At 40.1% G+C, this 20,487-nt stretch overlaps 1 protein-coding gene and 1 long non-coding RNA gene across 2 annotated transcripts in view; one reads left to right on the top strand and one right to left on the bottom strand.

Annotated features, from left to right (window-relative positions):
• Positions 1 to 4,829: 4,829 nt before the first annotated feature.
• The window catches only part of LOC117502352 (splicing factor 3A subunit 3-like), a gene marked incomplete at its 5' end in the record, with an annotated part of 46,119 nt that continues 30,461 nt past the window's right edge, over positions 4,830 to 20,487 (bottom strand). Inside the window, 2 exon segments of the mRNA XM_034161388.1 lie at positions 4,830 to 5,026; positions 5,110 to 5,165. Of these exon segments, the coding sequence (XP_034017279.1) occupies positions 4,949 to 5,026; positions 5,110 to 5,165 (134 nt within the window).
• LOC117502198 lies at positions 5,172 to 18,574 on the top strand. The gene is made up of 3 exons (XR_004558223.1): positions 5,172 to 5,495; positions 13,547 to 13,554; positions 18,562 to 18,574. It is a non-coding gene; the product is annotated as an uncharacterized LOC117502198 (long non-coding RNA).

Below are 20,487 nucleotides of genomic sequence, written 5' to 3'. Positions count from 1 at the left end.
GACCTGGTTCCCTCCCCCATAGTGCCAAAATCCAAACCCCATAGTGCCATAAGTTTCAAGCGAGAGAGCAGGAATTCCCTGCGCACGAGCAGAAATCGACTTCGAGCAGGCAGGGCACCTTTGCACGTGCGCAGTTAATATCTATGAATGAATGCTTTTTTTTTTTTTTTTTACATGTGTGGTTTTGTCACTAACACCATACAGGGCTGTCTTCAGTTCATTACAGTATTATCAAACTGCCTTTAAAGTCGTCTCAATTTTACCATCGACGCTTATCTTGAAGATAATGTTACTCACAACTTCCTCTACACAAAACTATGATACAGAACAACAGAAATTAATATTTAAGCAGACCTGGGCTGATCGAGGAATTCCTTATTTCCGTGACGTGTGTGACACTAATAGAAAGTAATGAATATTTCCCTCTTATCAAAGCCTTCAGTGTTACAAGCAGAGCATGTAAAGTTGTTCTTGATCTATTTTGATGAAAAGTCACTTTCAGTTCCAAGAATCTCTGAGAACAGAACCCTTAATGATAAACAGTGTTATGAACTCAGAATGGAATAATACAGGTACTGGTCATATAATTAGAATATCATGAAAAAGTTGATTTATTTCAGTAATTCCACATTCAAAAAGTGAAACACAGACTGATATATTTCAAATGTTTATTTCTTTTAATTTTGATTATTATAACTGAAAACTAATTAAAACCCAAAATTCCGTATCTCAGAAAATTAGAATATTACTATTAATAATATTCTAACATTAATATTCTAATTTTCTAAGACCAATACAAAAAAAAAAAAGCATTTTTAGAAATGTTGCCCAACTGAAAAGTATGAACATGAACAGTATGAGGGTGATTCTTTAACTACGGGCACTATTGGCCTTGTAAATATAATTTCCACCACACCATTGCCTTACAGTATAAAGCGCCTTGGGGCAAGTTTGTTGCGATTTGGCGCTATATACATGTGCTCTGATGTCACTGTTTATCTCCATAGAAACTACCCAAACAATCTTTCATACAAACTGTTTAAAGGGACATTACAGTGTTGTGGTGGAAATTACAGCAATAGTGTGGGACAACTACATTTTGTTTAAAAAAAATCACAACAGTTGTATGACATTGAATACCCCAATTATGTTTTGATTATTTTACTGATATTTTATTCAGAGATATTTTAAAACATTAGAAAAAACGTTTCTTTACCATTCATTTTTATCATTGAAGATCAAAAGTCTGCGTGTGGGACAAGCACAAAACGGCAATATTTGCATATAATGATGCTGAAAAAAGGTGAAAAAGTCATCATAGACTACTAGAACAAATTTCTTAACACACTTTCATTGTAAAGATAACTATAAAAGTGTGAAATTTCCCCTTTTTTTTGTTTTTCATACAATATGATCAAAGGACATAATAAGTGCCCGTAGTCTAAGAATCACCCATGAGCATGTACAGCACTCAATACGTAGTTGGGGCTCCTTTTGCCTGAATTCCTGCAAAAATGTGGTGTGGCATGGAGTTAGTCTGTGGCACTGCTCAGGTGGTATGAGAGCCCAGGTTGCTCTGATAATGGCCTTCAGCTCTTCTGCATTGTTGGGTCTGGTGTGTGGCATCTTCCTCTTCACAATACCCCATAGATTTTCTACGGGGTTAAGGTCAGGCGAGTTTTCTGGCCAAATAAGAACAGGGGTACCATGGTCCTTAAACCAGGTAGTGGTAGCTTTGGCACTGTGTGCAGGTGCTACATCCTGTTGGAAAATGAAATCTGCATCTCCATAAAGTTGGTCAGCAGCAGGAAGAATGAAGTATCTACAACTTCCTGGTAGACGGCCGCGTTGACCTTGGACCTCAGAAAACACAGTGGACCGACGTCAGCAGATGACATGGCACCACAAACCATCACTGACTGTGGAAACTTTACACTGGACCTCAAGCAACGTGGATTCTGTGCCTCTGCTCTCTTCCTCCAGACTCTGGGACCTTGATTTCCAAAGGAAATGCAAAATGTGCTTTCATCAGAGAACATAACTTTGGACCTCCAAACACCTGCAAACACCTTTGCAGGTGTTTGGAGTTAATCAGCTGATTAGAGTCTGACACCAGGTGTCTTCAATATTCAACCTTTTCACAAGATTCAAATTATCTGAGATACTGAATTTTGGGTTTTCATTAGTTGTCCGTTATAAGCATCAAAATTAAAATAAACATTTGAAATATATCAGTCTGTGTGGAATGAATGTATCCATTATACAAGTTTCACTTTTTGAAAGAAACTACTGAAATAAATAAATTTTTTCATGATATTCTAATTATACGAGGTCTGTTAGAAAAGTATCGGACCTTTTTATTTTTTTCAAAAACCATATGGATTTGAATCACGTATGATTGCATCAGCCAAGCTTGAACCTTCGTGCGCATGCGTGAGTTTTTTCATGCCTATCTGTTGCGTCATTCGCCTGTGAGCAGGCTTTGTGTGAGCAGTGGTCCACCCCTCTCATCGGATTTTTATTGCAAATAAATGTCTGAACGATTTGGAGCTTTGCTGCATCAAATTTTTCCAGAAACTGTGACAGGCCTCCAGGTGGACACCATTCGGAAAATTCAGATGGCTTTCAGGGACGATTTTATGGGGATTACACAGATTAAGGAGTGCTCCAGCCGGTTTAAAGACCGCCCACAGCTGCTGAGAGCGCACAGCGCTCCGAGTGCCGATCGACAGGCTGAAACCCCGCTGACACAACCAGATCATTTCCAACGTGAAGGCTTTGTTGATCCGGGACGTCGTCTGACTTACACAAAAAGGCAGAAGGCGTGGATATCAGCACTTTTTTGGCACATTCCACTGTTAGTTTTTTTTTCATGGAAAGAGGAACGGAGGGATGGCCACCGTGCCGCTCATGGCGCGGGACAAAACCACCTCAGTGTTGGTCTCTCAGGACGGTTTTCAGATGGCTTTCAGACGGCTTCCGGTGGCTTTTCAGTCGTGTGACTATCCAAGAAATTGTGCATGAGCTGGACATGCCCCAACACGTCCTGTGATGCTTCATCACGGCGTTGCTTTGCGCCATGCGGCTCCACCGCGACACGCGGAATTCCTCCGCTCCTCTTTCCATGAAAAAAACTCCTGTAACAAATGTGCCGTTCATTTCCTAACTGGACGCTGTGTTGATCCGGGACATCGTCTGACTAGCACAGGAATTGCGGAAGACGTGGACATCAGCACTTTTTCAGCACACTGAGACAGACGTGTGGAGGAATATGTGAGCCTCCAGTATGTATGGCTCACATACATACTGGAGGCTTTGTCTGTGAGACACAATGTGATTATGTGCATGAAGACTGAAGCGTATTTTAAAGAAAAGCGGTCTGTTTTGGCGGAGATATGATGCACTAGAAGATGCCTTGCGCTTTATTTCGGGGGGAACTCTGAGGCTCTGGAAGTCTGCATGGCTACCGAGTTACAGGTGTTACTACTATCACTGTTGTATAAATAAACTATATTTCATACGGAGTGTTACAGCTGTGCAAGTTGTAGCGACTCCCTCACCTCACGGATCCCATTCTCTCATGAATTCTGTTGCTGTCTGCTGTGTGTGTGCATATGCATTCTGTCAACCCCCATTCACGTGAACCGAGTCATTCACGTCGTCAGGAGAGGCCTCAGTCCCATCGTTAGGAGGGACAGCTGCCGTCATTAGGAGGGTGCTAACAAGAGCACAATAGGTGCTAATAAGAGCAATTGTTAGTCACTAGCCAATAGCAGTCTGCACACACACATACACAGAATGATGGAAGAGGAGACTAAGACAAGAAGTGTGGGCCCGAGGAAATTACACATAACCGCATTCACACACACAAACCCTACATTTAAGCCACAAAGCTCTGCAACATTCAGTTACATTGAGACGTTTATGGGTTAAATGTTTCACTGGGGGTGTGGGGAGTACTATTTGAGCCCAATATTGATTCAGAATGCTATTTACCACCACAGGATAATTACATGACACCTGGCTACGAGACCAGCTTAAAAACCTCACCGTAAACCGGTTCTTCTCACTGCTGAATAGACAGAAATGCCATTCAGTGTTTGGACGTTTGGAGAGGATCCCTGCGTTTACATTCAGTGAACGCAAGAAACGTTTTTAAAACGTCTGATTACACGTTGTCTTACCTTAGCCGCCTTGTCTGGGCAGCACCAGTCTGCACCAAATCATTACAAGCCAAGGACAGGTTTGTTTCTGTCGTAAATAAAACGGGCCTCTAATCCTCACTCTCATGAACTGTTTGAATGTTCAACAGAATATTTAGCTCCACATTTTAATTAGGTTCCCGGGTGTTTGGACAGCAACAATTTCTGTATTGTTGCCTAAGCACACAACCAGAGTAGAGCTGCAATTAACGTGTTTGTAGGGTAGCGTGTTAGCTTGGAGTCATGGAGTTTAAGAAAAAAAAGATCATATTAACCACTTGACAAATAATTACATATATAAGGTTTAATTAAATCACCTTTAAGGAGAAACTTGCATCAACAGTTATACAACAGAAAGACTCTTTAAAAAGAAGACAGGAATATTCAGCAAGCTTGCCAGAAGGCACATGGGAGACTCAAGCCAAGATTTACGTATGTGGAAACCTTCTGACCCTGCCCAACTTTTAGATTTTATATTTGGTGTGGATCCATACAGAATTTAGTTTTTTCCTGTTTGGGATTAAAAGTAAAAAAAAAAAATTCCGGTTTAGCAGACGAGGCTTCATGAGAACAGCTTGATTAAAATCCTACTTTATCCCAGAGCGTGACAAAAATCTGACAAGATACTGGAAAAAGCATTCATCATATTTATTAGATGTGACACGTTTATCAAAAACACTGTTACAAATAAACTAATATGGGAAAAAAAAAAATTAAAAATCAAACTGTTGCTTCTTTTCATAGGCCTACAGCAGGCCTTGTCTCTTCAGATCCTCGTAGGTCTTCTTGTTAACCACATTTCCACTCGAGTCCTCATATTCTTCCTGAAAAACAGAATTAATATATAAATTATTAGTGAATATTTTTTTTTTGTTTTTCCGGCAGTAATCTGGAGTTGCTGACTGACCTCGGTGTCTGGCTGCCATCGCTCCGATGCCTTCTGGGATTTCAGCTTTGCCCACACTGCAGTAAAACAAATCAATTTATGAAGACCAACACAAATATTAAGCCACACAACTTCTCACATACAGCTGTGTTTAAAAAGTGAAAATCCTTATAATAGCTTTTATTTCCAGAGAAATGCATTGGGAACACTGTACATTCTATTCAAAATCAAAACATGAAGAAAAAAATGAACAAATTTGTTAGAACTTTACAGAAAGTGAAGAAAAAGGAATATTTGGTTGTTAAAAAGTAATCCGTGTCTGTATTTTTCTTTCTGTGACCCTTATTCCACCCTTACAGGTGGAACTTATTTAAGGACAAAGCCAGTAAAGGTTCTACTTGCTGGTTGTCATTTACAGTAAAACTCGGATATAATGGATTCAGGTGGACCAGCGAATTTTGTCCGTTATAACGGGTTTTGTCCTTTTTATACATATGATGCATTTCCATTATATGTACAAAATGGACAAAATCTGCTTTTTGTGAGTCTGCTGTGAAGTGGTACCTTACTACTAGTCGTACCTAAAGCCTGATTTATGCTTTTGCAACTCCATAACTGTGGCCATGCAAGGACGTTGATGTGCGTGTGACCCTTTTAAAGTCATCTGTTGCATCTTTACTCAATTTACCACAGGAACAGCGGCCTTTTCTGGATTATTTTGTCCCTCAACGAGCTCTACTTCTTTATACAATCATCAACCTCCAAACCAACAGTACGGTACGTACAATTTCCCTCCGTGAATTGCGGGTCATTTGAGTGTCTTTTTCCGACGTCGTGTTGTGAAGGTCATATCTGTGGACTTTTCTGCCAAACGTAATGTGACCCGTGATCGAAATGTAATCGGCAGGCGCACTGCAAAAACTTTTCAAATATGAAGAGAGGAGTGAAAACGTAAAAGTGACAAATCACAGCCCTTTGCGGTCTCCGTCGTTTAGTAGGTGCGCGTCAGGCTCCGAGGAGGGTTCGCAGCCACGCAGAGGGCTCTGATCTAAATTGGATTGGTTCATCACACGCAGGGATATGTGTGAAACTTGGCACCATATTACAGTTCAGGCAGCAAGCAGCATTTTGTTAATAATCACCACCCTTGAATCATGTGTTTATTACATGGAAAACCATACAAAAGCATTGAGACTTTTGCTTTTGTCCAGCAAATACAAATATCTGGTTTATACCATGATCATTCAACAGGTGCTAGTTTCATCCTTAAATAGGGGACACCTGATTCACACCTGTTTGTTCCACAAAACTGATGAACCCACTGACTGAATGCCACACTACTATTATTGTGAACACCCCCTTTTCTACTTTTTTTTTTTTACTAATAGCCCAATTTCATAGCCTTAAGAGTGTGCATATCATGAATGCTTGGTCTTGTTGGATTTGTGAGAATCTACTGGTACCTTGTTTCCCATGGAACAATAAGAAATATACTCAAAACCTGGATTAATCTTTTTAGTCACATAGCACTACAATTATTCTGAACACGACTGTTATAGCGCCAAATCACAACAAACAGTTGCCCCAAGGTGCTTTATATTGTAAGGCAATGGTGTGGTGAAAATTACATTTACAAGGCCAATAGTGCCCGTAGTTAAAGAATCACCCATAAAACAACAAAAACATATATATTCTGAAAGCACAGGTTGTCCTGAAAAAAAGAGACAAAAAAAAAAACTTGTGTGATGCCGGGAGAGCTGTTAACAGCATTAATAAAACATTTATGCCAGGTGAGTGAACAGTCCAAAAAATGCCCTGGGACCCCAGAGGGTTAAAGCTGTAGTACATATCCCAGGCCTGTATGTGGCGTTGTAACACTCCCACAAAAAACAGAGAAGAAGACCATAGGGCATGTGCATAACTAATGTAAGAGCTAACCAATGTAACAGGCGATGCTATAAGTTTACAAAACTGCAAGCTGAGTAAAATAAAGCCTTTTAAGACAAAGGGTCCGCGCTGATCATCTGAAATGGACTTACTGTGGATTTAAAGTGAATATATATATATATATATATATATATATATATACATATATACAAACAGAGTTTGGTCCACTGGTTGTTGTTCACCTCCACAGATGAAGCAAAAGGACATGTACCTTAAATGAATCATGTTAAACTTTTCCAAAAAAATGTCTATTCAGATTTGATAGTTTTTATCAACAGGTTGCACAGCTGGTTTTTCAGTGCAGCTTTTTTGTAAACACTGCACTTCACAGCCATTTTTTCAAAGGCTGTGTTTTTCCACAGAGGTCTCCAAAGAAAAACAAGGATTTTGACTTCGGATGAGCTGCACTCTGCACGGCCTGTATAAATATAGACTAAACATGGAAATTACAGTAAGGAAAAGTGCAAATGAAATGTGCAATAAGAAAGAAAAAAGAATGTCCTGAAGTCCACAAGACCACTGAAGCTATCACAAACCAGGTGCGCTTATGGTTCAGCAAAGCTCGAAAACTCTTAAGCTGCATTTACACATAACGACGGCAAGTCATGAATGCCACGAAGTATACCTTCTTGGCAGCTGATGACGAATGTGATGATTCGGGGCAGAGGTGTCAGGTGCCCTCAGGAACTGCTGCAACCTGTTACCACGCGTTATGAATACTGGCACGTGTTGTTGGAGAATTATCAGGAACCATTACGCATGGTCAAGAATAATGTTCCACACTGTTGCGCGTAACAGTGCAATGTTAAGTTCTGTCACGCTGTGAATCAATCAATCAATCAACTTTTTTCTTATATAGCGCCAAATCACAACAAACAGTTGCCCCAAGGCGCTCCATATTGCAAGGCAAGGCCATACAATAACCATGAAAAACCCCAACGGTCAAAACGACCCCCTATGAGCAAGCACTTGGCCACAGTGGGAAGGAAAAACTCCCTTTTAACAGGAAGAAACCTCCAGCAGAACCAGGCTCAGGGAGGGGCAGTCTTCTGCTGAGACTGGTTGGGGCTGAGGGAAAGAACCAGGAAAAAGACATGCCGAGAAGGGGGGCAGAGATCGATCACTAATGATTAAATGCAGAGTGATGCATACGGAGCAAAAAAAGAAAGAAACAGTGCATCATGGGAACCCCCCCCACAGTCTACGTCTAAAGCAACATAACCAAGGGATGGTCCAGGGTCACCCGATCCAGCCCTAACTATAAGCCTTAGCGAAAAGGAAAGTTTTAAGCCTAATCTTAAAAGTAGAGAGGGTATCTGTCTCCCTGATCTGAATTGGGAGCTGGTTCCACAGGAGAGGAGCCTGAAAGCTGAAGGCTCTGCCTCCCATTCTACTCTTACAAACCCTAGGAACTACAAGTAAGCCTGCAGTCTAAGAGCGAAGCGCTCTAATGGGGTAATATGGTACTACGAGGTCCCTAAGATAAGATGGGACCTGATTATTCAAAACCTTATAAGTAAGAAGAAGAATTTTAAATTCTATTCTAGAATTAACAGGAAGCCAATGAAGAGAGGCCAACACGGGTGAGATATGCTCTCTCCTGCTAGTCCCCGTCAGTACTCTAGCTGCAGCATTCTGAACCAACTGAAGGCTTTTTAGGGAACTTTTAGGACAACCTGATAATAATGAATTACAATAGTCCAGCCTAGAGGAAATAAATGCATGAATTAGTTTTCAGCATCACTCTGAGACAAGACCTTTCTGATTTTAGAGATATTGCGTAAATGAAAAAAGGCAGTCCTACATATTTGTTTAATATGCGCTTTGAATGACCTATCCTGATCAAAAATAACTCCAAGATTTCTCACAGTATTACCAGAGATCAGGGAAATGCCATCCAGAGTAACGATCTGGTTAGACACCATGCTTCCAAGATTTGTGGGGCCAAGTACAATAACTTCAGTTTTATCTGAGTTTAAAAGCAGGAAATTAGAGGTCATCCATGTCTTTATGTCTGTAAGACAATCCTGCAGTTTAGCTAATTGGTGTGTATCCTCTGGCTTCATGGATAGATAAAGCTGGGTATCATCTGCGTAACAATGAAAATTTAAGCAATACCGTCTAATAATACTGCCCAAGGGAAGCATGTATAAAGTGAATAAAATTGGTCCTAGCACAGAACCTTGTGGAACTCCATAATTAACTTTAGTCTGTGAAGAAGATTCCCCATTTACATGAACAAACTGTAATCTATTAGACAAATATGATTCAAACCACCGCAGCGCAGTGCCTTTAATACCTATGACATGCTCTAATCTCTGTAATAAAATTTTATGGTCAACAGTATCAAAAGCAGCACTGAGGTCCAACAGAACAAGCACAGAGATAAGTCCACTGTCCGAAGCCATAAGAAGATCATTTGTAACCTTCACTAATGCTGTTTCTGTACTATGATGAATTCTAAAACCTGACTGAAACTCTTCAAATAGACCATTCCTCTGCAGGTGATCAGTTAGCTGTTTTACAACTACCCTCTCAAGAATCTTTGAGAGAAAAGGAAGGTTGGAGATTGGCCTATAATTAGCTAAGATAGCTGGGTCAAGTGATGGCTTTTTAAGTAATGGTTTAATTACTGCCACCTTAAAGGCCTGTGGTACATAACCAACTAACAAAGATAGATTGATCATATTTAAGATTGAAGCATTAAATAATGGTAGGACTTCCTTGAGCAGCCTGGCAGGAATGGGGTCTAATAAGCATGTTGATGGTTTGGATGAAGTAACTAATGAAAATAACTCAGACAGAACAATCGGAGAGAAAGAGTCTAACCAAATACCGGCATCACTGAAAGCAGCCAAAGATAACGATACATCTTTGGGATGGTTATGAGTAATTTTTTCTCTAATAGTCAAAATTTTGTTAGCAAAGAAAGTCATGAAGTCATCACTAGTTAAAGTTAATGGAATACTCAGCTCAATAGAGCTCTGACTCTGTCAGCCTGGCTACAGTGCTGAAAAGAAACCTGGGGTTGTTCTTATTTTCTTCAATTAGTGATGAGTAGAAAGATGTCCTAGCTTCACGGAGGGCTTTCTTATAGTGCAACAAACTCTTTTTCCAGGCTAAGTGAAGATCTTCTAAATTAGTGAGACGCCATTTCCTCTCCAACTTACGGGTTATCTGCTTTAAGCTACGAGTTTGTGAGTTATACCACGGAGTCAGACACTTCTGATTTAAAGCTCTCTTTTTCAGAGGAGCTACAGCATCCAAAGTTGTCTTCAATGAGGATGTAAAACTATTGACGAGATACTCTAGCTCCCTTACAGAGTTTAGGTAGCTACTCTGCTCTGTATTGGTATATGACATTAGAGAACATAAAGAAGGAATCATATCCTTAAACCTAGTTACAGCGCTTTCTGAAAGACTTCTAGTGTAATGAAACTTATTCCCCACTGCAGGGTAGTCCATCAGGGTAAATGTAAATGTTATTAAAAAATGATCAGACAGAAGGGAGTTTTCAGGGAATGAGGCGAACTGTCTCTACACACACACCCATATTCATCCAACTGTCAGTTGCTGAACAATTCAGATCGCTCCAGTTTGCTCCTCAAAATCCACAGCAGAAGAACTTTGTGACTGCATGCTGACTTGGGCTCTGTGCCATGGAGTGGCGCAGAGAGGAGGAGGAGACAGAGCTGGATGTGTGGCTCCATGCGGCTCTCGTCTCGCTTGTTTTCTGTCAGGAATTTTCAATATATTATCAATTATTAATGTCTTTACTTTGATTTGCTGTCTTTGAATTTGTCTTTGATCTCATTCTTCATAAAGGCTGCGCTGCGGTGGTTTGAATCATATTTGTCTAATAGATTACAATTTGTTCATGTAAATGGGGAATCTTCTTCACAGACTAAAGTTAATTATGGAGTTCCACAAGGTTCTGTGCTAGGACCAATTTTATTCACTTTATACATGCTTCCCTTAGGCAGTATTATTAGACGGTATTGCTTAAATTTTCATTGTTACGCAGATGATACCCAGCTTTATCTATCCATGAAGCCAGAGGACACACACCAATTAGCTAAACTGCAGGATTGTCTTACAGACATAAAGACATGGATGACCTCTAATTTCCTGCTTTTAAACTCAGATAAAACTGAAGTTATTGTACTTGGCCCCACAAATCTTAGAAACATGGTGTCTAACCAGATCCTTACTCTGGATGGCATTACCCTGACCTCTAGTAATACTGTGAGAAATCTTGGAGTCATTTTTGATCAGGATATGTCATTCAAAGTGCATATTAAACAAATATGTAGGACTGCTTTTTTGCATTTACGCAATATCTCTAAAATCAGAAAGGTCTTGTCTCAGAGTGATGCTGAAAAACTAATTCATGCATTTATTTCCTCTAGGCTGGACTATTGTAATTCATTATTATCAGGTTGTCCTAAAAGTTCCCTAAAAAGCCTTCAGTTAATTCAAAATGCTGCAGCTAGAGTACTGACGGGGACTAGAAGGAGAGAGCATATCTCACCCATATTGGCCTCTCTTCATTGGCTTCCTGTTAATTCTAGAATAGAATTTAAAATTCTTCTTCTTACTTATAAGGTTTTGAATAATCAGGTCCCATCTTATCTTAGGGACCTCGTAGTACCATATTACCCCAATAGAGCGCTTCGCTCTCAGACTGCAGGCTTACTTGTAGTTCCTAGGGTTTGTAAGAGTAGAATGGGAGGCAGAGCCTTCAGCTTTCAGGCTCCTCTCCTGTGGAACCAGCTCCCAATTCAGATCAGGGAGACAGACACCCTCTCTACTTTTAAGATTAGGCTTAAAACTTTCCTTTTTGCTAAAGCTTATAGTTAGGGCTGGATCAGGTGACCCTGAACCATCCCTTAGTTATGCTGCTATAGACGTAGACTGCTGGGGGGTTCCCATGATGCACTGTTTCTTTTTCTTTTTGCTCTGTATGCACCACTCTGCATTTAATCATTAGTGATCGATCTCTGCTCCCCTCCACAGCATGTCTTTTTCCTGGTTCTCTCCCTCAGCCCCAACCAGTCCCAGCAGAAGACTGCCCCTCCCTGAGCCTGGTTCTGCTGGAGGTTTCTTCCTGTTAAAAGGGAGTTTTTCCTTCCCACTGTAGCCAAGTGCTTGCTCACAGGGGGTCGTTTTGACCGTTGGGGTTTTACATAATTATTGTATGGCCTTGCCTTACAATATAAAGCGCCTTGGGGCAACTGTTTGTTGTGATTTGGCGCTATATAAAAAAAATTGATTGATTGATTGATTGATATACACATTTATATACATACGAGGTCTGTTAGAAAAGTATCCGGCTTTTTTATTTTTTGCAAAAACCTGATGGATTTGAATCACGTGTGCTTGCATGAGCCAACCTTGAACCTTCGTGGGCATGCGTGAATTTTTTCACGCCTGTCGATTGCATCATTTGCTGGCAAGCAGCCTTTGTGTGAGGACGTAGTTGTGCTCTCGTTGGATTTTCATTGCAAGGAAAATGGTGGAACAACTGGAGCAGCGCTACTGCATCAAATTTTGCCAGAAACTGGGCAACAGCCAGGTGGAAACCATTCGGAAGATTCAGACGGCTTTCGGTGACAATCCTATGAGCATCACACAGATTAAGGAGCGGTACAACCGGTTTAAAGACAACCGCACAACGGTGGAGAGTGCACCATGCTCTGGGCGGCCATCAACATGCTGAAATGACCAGATCATTTCCAAAGTGAATGCTGTGGTGATGCAGGACCGTTGTGTGACTGTCTGAGAAATTGCGGAAGAGGTGGACATCAGCACTTTTTCGGCACATTCCACTGTGACAGAAGATTTGGTCATGAAAAGAGTGGCGGTGAAATTCGTGCTGAAGCTGCTGACTGCGGAGCAAAAGCAACTCTGTGTTGAAGTCTCACAGGACATGCTGGACTCCGAAAAATGATGCCCACCTCTTCCACCATTCGGAAGATTCAGACGGCTTTCGGTGGCTTTTCAGTCGTGTGACTAACTTTTTTTTACTAATAGCCCAATTTCATAGCCTTAAGAGTGTGCATATCATGAATGCTTGGTCTTGTTGGATTTGTGAGAATCTACTGGTACCTTGTTTCCCATGTAACAATAAGAAATATACTCAAAACCTGGATTAATCTTTTTAGTCACATAGCACTACTATTATTCTGAACACTACTGTACACACAGATGCTGAGGGAAGCTCTAAATGTTCACCTCCCTCCTCTCTCTGCCACTCCATACCCCCACAACTTGAGAAATTGAGAAACACTGCAGCGATATTTTGTTGTGCTATAACACCTGAAACACAGGGGTTTTACATGATAGTTGCATTTTTAAAGTGTTTGTTACTGTTAAATTTAGAGAGATATTGTTTATTTGATGTAATCAATTCCAGCTTTAATGTTGTTTTGCATTATTACCAAGTTTTGGGTTGTTTTGTTTTGGAAACAAAGTGTAATTTAAGCACTCCAGCCGGAGAGCAGAGCAGAAGGTTGTGCAGTGTGTGGATAGTGAAAATGGGTTGACTACTGTAACATGCTTATAGTGCTCCTGTTGAAAGCATTAATGTTGGTGAGGGTGAATTGACAGCAATGTAAAAGGCAACAAATAATAACGTAACATTCTGATCCTACTGTGTTTTGATTGTGACAATATTAACTTTCAGGAGGTGCTATTACCCCCTGCTGAATATCACACAGGCAGCAGCAGGCTTTCAAAAACAACCGATGAAGCGTTTATTAGACATGTATGCCTTATTCAATTTTTCATTTATGTCTATTTTGTTATTGGGGTTTCAGTCAACAGATCTATTCAGAGCTAAATTACTAAAGAATCAACAATCAATTCTTATCATTCATTCATTTAATCACTTTTAGTGATTTCTGTAAAAAAACATCCTGAAGGAATGTCCAACGTTTCAGGCTATGCTGTCGTCTTGGCCGACACCACTTTTTATTGCTCAATCTTTAACCAAATTGTGTCGGCCCAGACTACAGAGCTCATAGCCTTGACAGAGGCCCACAGATTAATGAAAGGAAAGAGTAACTATATACACTGATAGTCCGTATGCTTTCTCGACAGTCTATGTTGTTGCCCAATATAGAGATAGATTTGCTCAATAGTGGGATGAGTACCTCATCTGGGAAGCTAGTTTCACACAAAGATCTTTTGCTGTCATTGCTGAAAGCAGTCCAGCTTCCTGCAGTTGTTGCTGATGGGACTGCTAAAGCTCTGGCCCAGGGTTCACTGATGGTCCTGCTTTCTGCACCTGACAGCACACATTTACAAATTTCGCAAGATATGCAGAATCATGCCCCGGCGTCTGGAGAAGTTCTTTGGGGGCGTCAAAACGTCTGCCAAACTGCTGATGGTGTATATGCCTGATCCTCGAATAAACCAGTCCTGCCCCGCAGCCTTTTTGGGGGGCTACTGTTTTGAGTCATAGGAGTTGGACTGGTTAATAATCAATTTTTGAGTTTCAGGCATATGCAAAAACCCCAGGGGAAAGAGGCCAATACGAGGGAAATTTCCAACACCTCAATACCCGTTCCAAATAATCCAAAAGGATTTCATTGAGCAGAACCAAGGTGAAGGGGAAAAATATTGCCTAGTATTAACTGATGTATTCCCTGTTAAACATGCAGATGCTCTGATAGTTGCAAAGATTCTTTGTAGAGATATAATCCCAAGACATGGGATACCTGAAACATTGTACAGTGATAATGGCATACATTTTGTAAATAAAATCATCCAGCACTTAACAGAACCACCTGAAAATAAATGCAAAAACGCACTGCGCTTATTATCCTCAAAGTGCAGATTTAGTGGAGAGAACAAATGGAACAATTAAAAATGGGATCAGGAAACGGGGAGAATTTGGGTTTATTGTTTGGATTTGGGCATGTTGTACATGCATACAACACCCAGCTTAGGGACTGGCTTTACCCCATTTGAAATTTTGCACGGGAGGCCCTATAGAATGCCAGATTTACAAAAATTGGTGGGCCTGACAGTAAAGATGAGGAATTAGTTGATTATATGACACATAATGTCACACATTCTAACATGATACCAGACTCTCCTGTTTCTGTGCAGGACCCTGAGAATCAGATCCAGATTGGCGATAGATTGCTGATAAAGACCATTAAGAGAAAGAACTGTTCATCTCTGAGGAGGAGGGTCCATTCCAAGTGCTGCTAACCACCCCCACTGCAGTGAAAATTGCAGAGGTCATCTTGGGTGCATCTATCCCACTGCAAAAGACAAACATATCTGAAAGGTCCTGACTCAGACAAGGAGAACAACGTGTAACAGTGACGGATGATGGCCTACGGGTTCAGCAACGGCTGGAAGCGCATCATAACAGAGGGATGGTGACCAGAGGGATCTAGACGGATCAACACGCTCAGTTGTGACCTCCACGACGTGAGGCAAAATGAGGGTGGTGCGTGACATTTGTGGAAGATTTTTTGACAACCAAAAACATGCTCCACATATATCACGCACCATCTATTCAGATGCGTTAAGTCACGTTGACCCTCTGGGGCCGATGCTGTTGTATACGATGGCTAGGTACATGTTTTACTAAATTATAAATAACTTGTTAATGATATAAGATAGAAACTTACTTTGTTTTTTTTGCTTTAAAGTTAACTCTGCAGACTTTCGGTCAGCCATCCACCATCTTTGTACTCATAAAAGCTGTGTGATGACGTGCGCAATGTGAGCGTCCAATTGGAATTGGTTCACCATCACATGGTTTTCCAATATCCAATCGTAGGGCAGAACAGTCTTACATGGTATCCCAAAGATGGTTTCTAGGTGTAATGTCTTACTCCGTGGCATGTAAATGCTGTCTGAATAGCCCCCTGGCTCCATGCGTAAAAGCGCAGCGCTGCGCATTTGAATGAAGGAGATCAGCGTAAGAGGGTCTCTTACCTCACGTGGAACAAAGACTGTCACAGAGAAATGATTCACTTAGTTGGCCAGGGAATACTCGTAAAGTGCCAATTACAGAATTTGAATGAAAGGAGGGGGGAGGGGTGTTAACAGGGCCTCAAACTGTGAAGAGAGGTTGTTAACATGCTGAAACACATTCCAAAAGAGAGTCAAACTCCATTTTGGTAAAAAAAAAGTTTGTGCTGTAAGCTTTGTGTAATAGCAGACAGAAACTGCTTTAAGATGTGGCATAAAGACAAAACGCGCAGACCATTTTGTATATATTGTTCAAAATGTGCATGAGTTTATTTTAGAATGTTTATTTTTGTACATTCTTTGTACAAGACCCAAACTTACCTTTATAAAGTGTCAAAATAGTTGTTTATTATACAACCCCTGGCAAAAATTATGGAATCACCGGCCTCGGAGGATGTTCATTCAGTTGTTTAATTTTGTAGAAAAAAAAGCAGATCACAGACATGACACAAAACTAAAGTCATTTCAAATGGCAACTTTCTGGCTTTAAGAAACACTATAAGAAATCAGGAAAAAAAAAAAACTGTGGCAGTCAGTAACGGTTACTTTTTAGACCAAGCAGAGGGAAAAAAATATGGAATGACTCAATTCTGAGGAAAAAATTACGGAATCATGAAAAACAAAAGAACGCTCCAGTATTTTGTTGCACCACCTCTGGCTTTTATAACAGCTTGCAGTCTCTGAGGCATGGACTTAATGAGTGACAAACAGTACTCTTCATCAATCTGGCTCCAACTTTCTCTGATTGCTGTTGCCAGATCAGCTTTGCAGGTTGGAGCCTTGTCATGGACCATTTTCTTCAACTTCCACCAAAGATTTTCAATTGGATTAAGATCCGGACTATTTGCAGGCCATGACATTGACCCTATGTATCTTTTTGCAAGGAATGTTTTCACAGTTTTTGCTCTATGTCAAGATGCATTATCATCTTGAAAAATGATTTCATCATCCCCAAACATCCTTTCAATTGATGGGATAAGAAAAGTGTCCAAAATATCAACGTAAACTTGTGCATTTATTGATGATGTAATGACAGCCATCTCCCCAGTGCCTTTACCTGACATGCAGCCCCATATAATCAATGACTGTGGAAATTTACATGTTCTCTTCAGGCAGTCATCTTTATAAATCTCATTGGAACGGCACCAAACAAAAGTTCCAACATCATCACCTTGCCCAATGCAGATTTGAGATTCATCACTGAATATGACTTTCATCCAGTCATCCACGATTGCTTTTCCTTAGCCCATTGTAACCTTGTTTTTTTCTGTTTAGGTTTTCTTACAGTTCGGTCACAGACGTTGACTCCAGTTTCCTCCCATCCGTTCCTCATTTGTTTTGTTGTGCATTTTCGATTTTTGAGACATATTGCTTTAAGTTTTCTGTCTTGACGCTTTGATGTCTTCCTTGGTCTACCAGTATGTTTGCCTTTAACAACCTTCCCATGTTGTTTGTATTTGGTCCAGAGTTTAGACACAGCTGACTGTGAACAACCAACATCTTTTGCAACATTGTGTGATGATTTACCCTCTTTTAAGAGTTTGATAATCCTCTCCTTTGTTTCAATTGACATCTCTCGTGTTGGAGCCACGATTCATGTCAGTCCACTTGGTGCAACAGCTCTCCAAGGTGTGATCACTCCTTTTTAGATGCAAACTAACGAGCAGATCTGATTTGATGCAGGTGTTAGTTTTGGGGATGAAAATTTACAGGGTGATTCCCATAATTTATTCCTCAGAATTGAGTGAGTCCATATTTTTTTCCCCTCTGCTTGGTCTAAAAAAGTAACCGTTACTGACTGCCACAATTTTTTTTTCCTGATTTCTTATAGTGTTTCTTAAAGCCAGAAAGTTGCCATTTGAAATGACTTTAGTTTTGTGTCATGTCTGTGATCTGCTTTTTTTCTACAAAATTAAACAACTGAATGACATCCTCCGAGGCCAGTGATTCCATAATTTTTGCCAGGGGTTGTAGTTTGCTGTGTGTTTTGAATAAATGTGTGAAAATTATTTTTCGCTTTTTTTTTTCTTTTCTTATTTCTGATCGTAAACTTTTATTACACTTATAAAACACTACTATGGCATATATATTCTGAAAATACAGGTTGTAATGAAAAAAAAAAAAAAAAGAGATATACCACTTGATTGTGGGATACAGGGTGAGCTTTTAACAGCAATAATAAAACATTTATGCCAAGCTAGTGAACTGTCCAAAAATGCCTTCGGACCACAGAGGGTTAAGAATGGCAGGAAAGTGCCAAGAATGACGCAAATATGACATTCGTAACGCGTCTTGCCTATGTGTTAATTAACAATGTGAAAAAAAATCATTACCCGGGAAAACAGAGAGAGGGAACACCCTCAACTTAAAAATCTGCATGATGGCACAAGCGACATTGTGCCATTGCTTAGAGAAAGCCATGGCACTATGGATATTGTTTAAAAAGACAAAAGTACTTTTTATCCAATTACTCCAGTTTTTAAACCAGTTTTATTTGTTATTATCTATCGTCCACCTGGTCGTTACTGTGAGTTTCTCTGTGAATTTTCAGACCTTTTGTCTGACTTAGTGCTTAGCTCAGATAAGATAATTATAGTGGGCGATTTTAACATCCACACAGATGCTGAGAATGACAGCCTCAACACTGCATTTAATCTATTATTAGACTCTATTGGCTTTGCTCAAAAAGTAAATGAGTCCACCCACCACTTTAATCATATCTTAGATCTTGTTCTGACTTATGGTATGGAAATAGAAGACTTAACAGTATTCCCTGAAAACTCCCTTCTGTCTGATCATTTTTTAATAACATTTACATTTACTCTGATGGACTACCCAGCAGTAGGGAATAAGTTTCATTACACTAGAAGTCTTTCAGAAAGCGCTGTAACTAGGTTTAAGGATATGATTCCTTCTTTATGTTCTCTAATGCCATATAACAACACAGTGCAGAGTAGCTACCTAAACTCTGTAAGGGAGATAGAGTATCTCGTCAATAGTTTTACATCCTCATTGAAGACAGCTTTGGATGCTGTAGCTCCTCTGAAAAAGAGAGCTTTAAATCAGAAGTGTCTGACTCCATGGTATAACTCTCAAACTCGTAGCTTAAAGCAGATAACCCGTAAGTTGGAGAGGAAATGGCGTCTCACTAATTTAGAAGATCTTCACTTAGCCTGGAAAAAGAGTCTGTTGCTCTATAAAAAAGCCCTCCGTAAAGCTAGGACATCTTTCTACTCATCACTAATTGAAGAAAATAAGAACAACCCCAGGTTTCTTTTCAGCACTGTAGCCAGGCTGACAAAGAGTCAGAGCTCTATTGAGCTGAGTATTCCATTAACTTTAACTAGTAATGAGTTCATGACTTTCTTTGCTAACAAAATTTTAACTATTAGAGAAAAAATTACTCATAACCATCCCAAAGACGTATCGTTATCTTTGGCTGCTTTCAGTGATGCCGGTATTTGGTTAGACTCTTTCTCTCCGATTGTTCTGTCTGAGTTATTTTCATTAGTTACTTCATCCAAACCATCAACATGTTTATTAGACCCCATTCCTACCAGGCTGCTCAAGGAAGCCCTACCATTATTTAATGCTTCGATCTTAAATATGATCAATCTATCTTTGTTAGTTGGCTATGTACCACAGGCTTTTAAGGTGGCAGTAATTAAACCATTACTTAAAAAGCCATCACTTGACCCAGTTATCTTAGCTAATTATAGGCCAATCTCCAACCTTCCTTTTCTCTCAAAAATTCTTGAAAGGGTAGTTGTAAAACAGCTAACTGATCATCTGCAGAGGAATGGTCTATTTGAAGAGTTTCAGTCAGGTTTTAGAATTCATCATAGTACAGAAACAGCATTAGTGAAGGTTACAAATGATCTTCTTATGGCCTCGGACAGTGGACTCATCTCTGTGCTTGTTCTGTTAGACCTCAGTGCTGCTTTTGATACTGTTGACCATAAAATTTTATTACAGAGATTAGAGCATGCCATAGGTATTAAAGGCACTGCGCTGCGGTGGTTTGAATCATATTTGTCCAATAGATTACAATTTGTTCATGTAAATGGGGAATCTTCTTCACAGACTAAAGTTAATTATGGAGTTCCACAAGGTTCTGTGCTAGGACCAATTTTATTCACTTTATATATGCTTCCCTTAGGCAGTATTATTAGACGGTATTGCTTAAATTTTCATTGTTACGCAGATGATACCCAGCTTTATCTATCCATGAAGCCAGACAACACACACCAATTAGCTAAACTGCAGGATTGTCTTACAGACATAAAGACATGGATGACCTCTAATTTCCTGCTTTTAAACTCAGATAAAACTGAAGTTATTGTACTTGGCCCCACAAATCTTAGAAACATGGTGTCTAACCAGATCCTTACTGTGGATGGCATTACCCTGACCTCTAGTAATACTGTGAGAAATCTTGGAGTCATTTTTGATCAGGAT

This window comes from Thalassophryne amazonica, chromosome 20 (assembly GCF_902500255.1).
Source record: "Thalassophryne amazonica chromosome 20, fThaAma1.1, whole genome shotgun sequence".
In the NCBI taxonomy this organism is placed as follows: domain Eukaryota; kingdom Metazoa; phylum Chordata; class Actinopteri; order Batrachoidiformes; family Batrachoididae; genus Thalassophryne; species Thalassophryne amazonica.
Note: the sequence above shows the minus strand (reverse complement) of the source record. Positions and strands in the feature narration are given on the sequence as shown.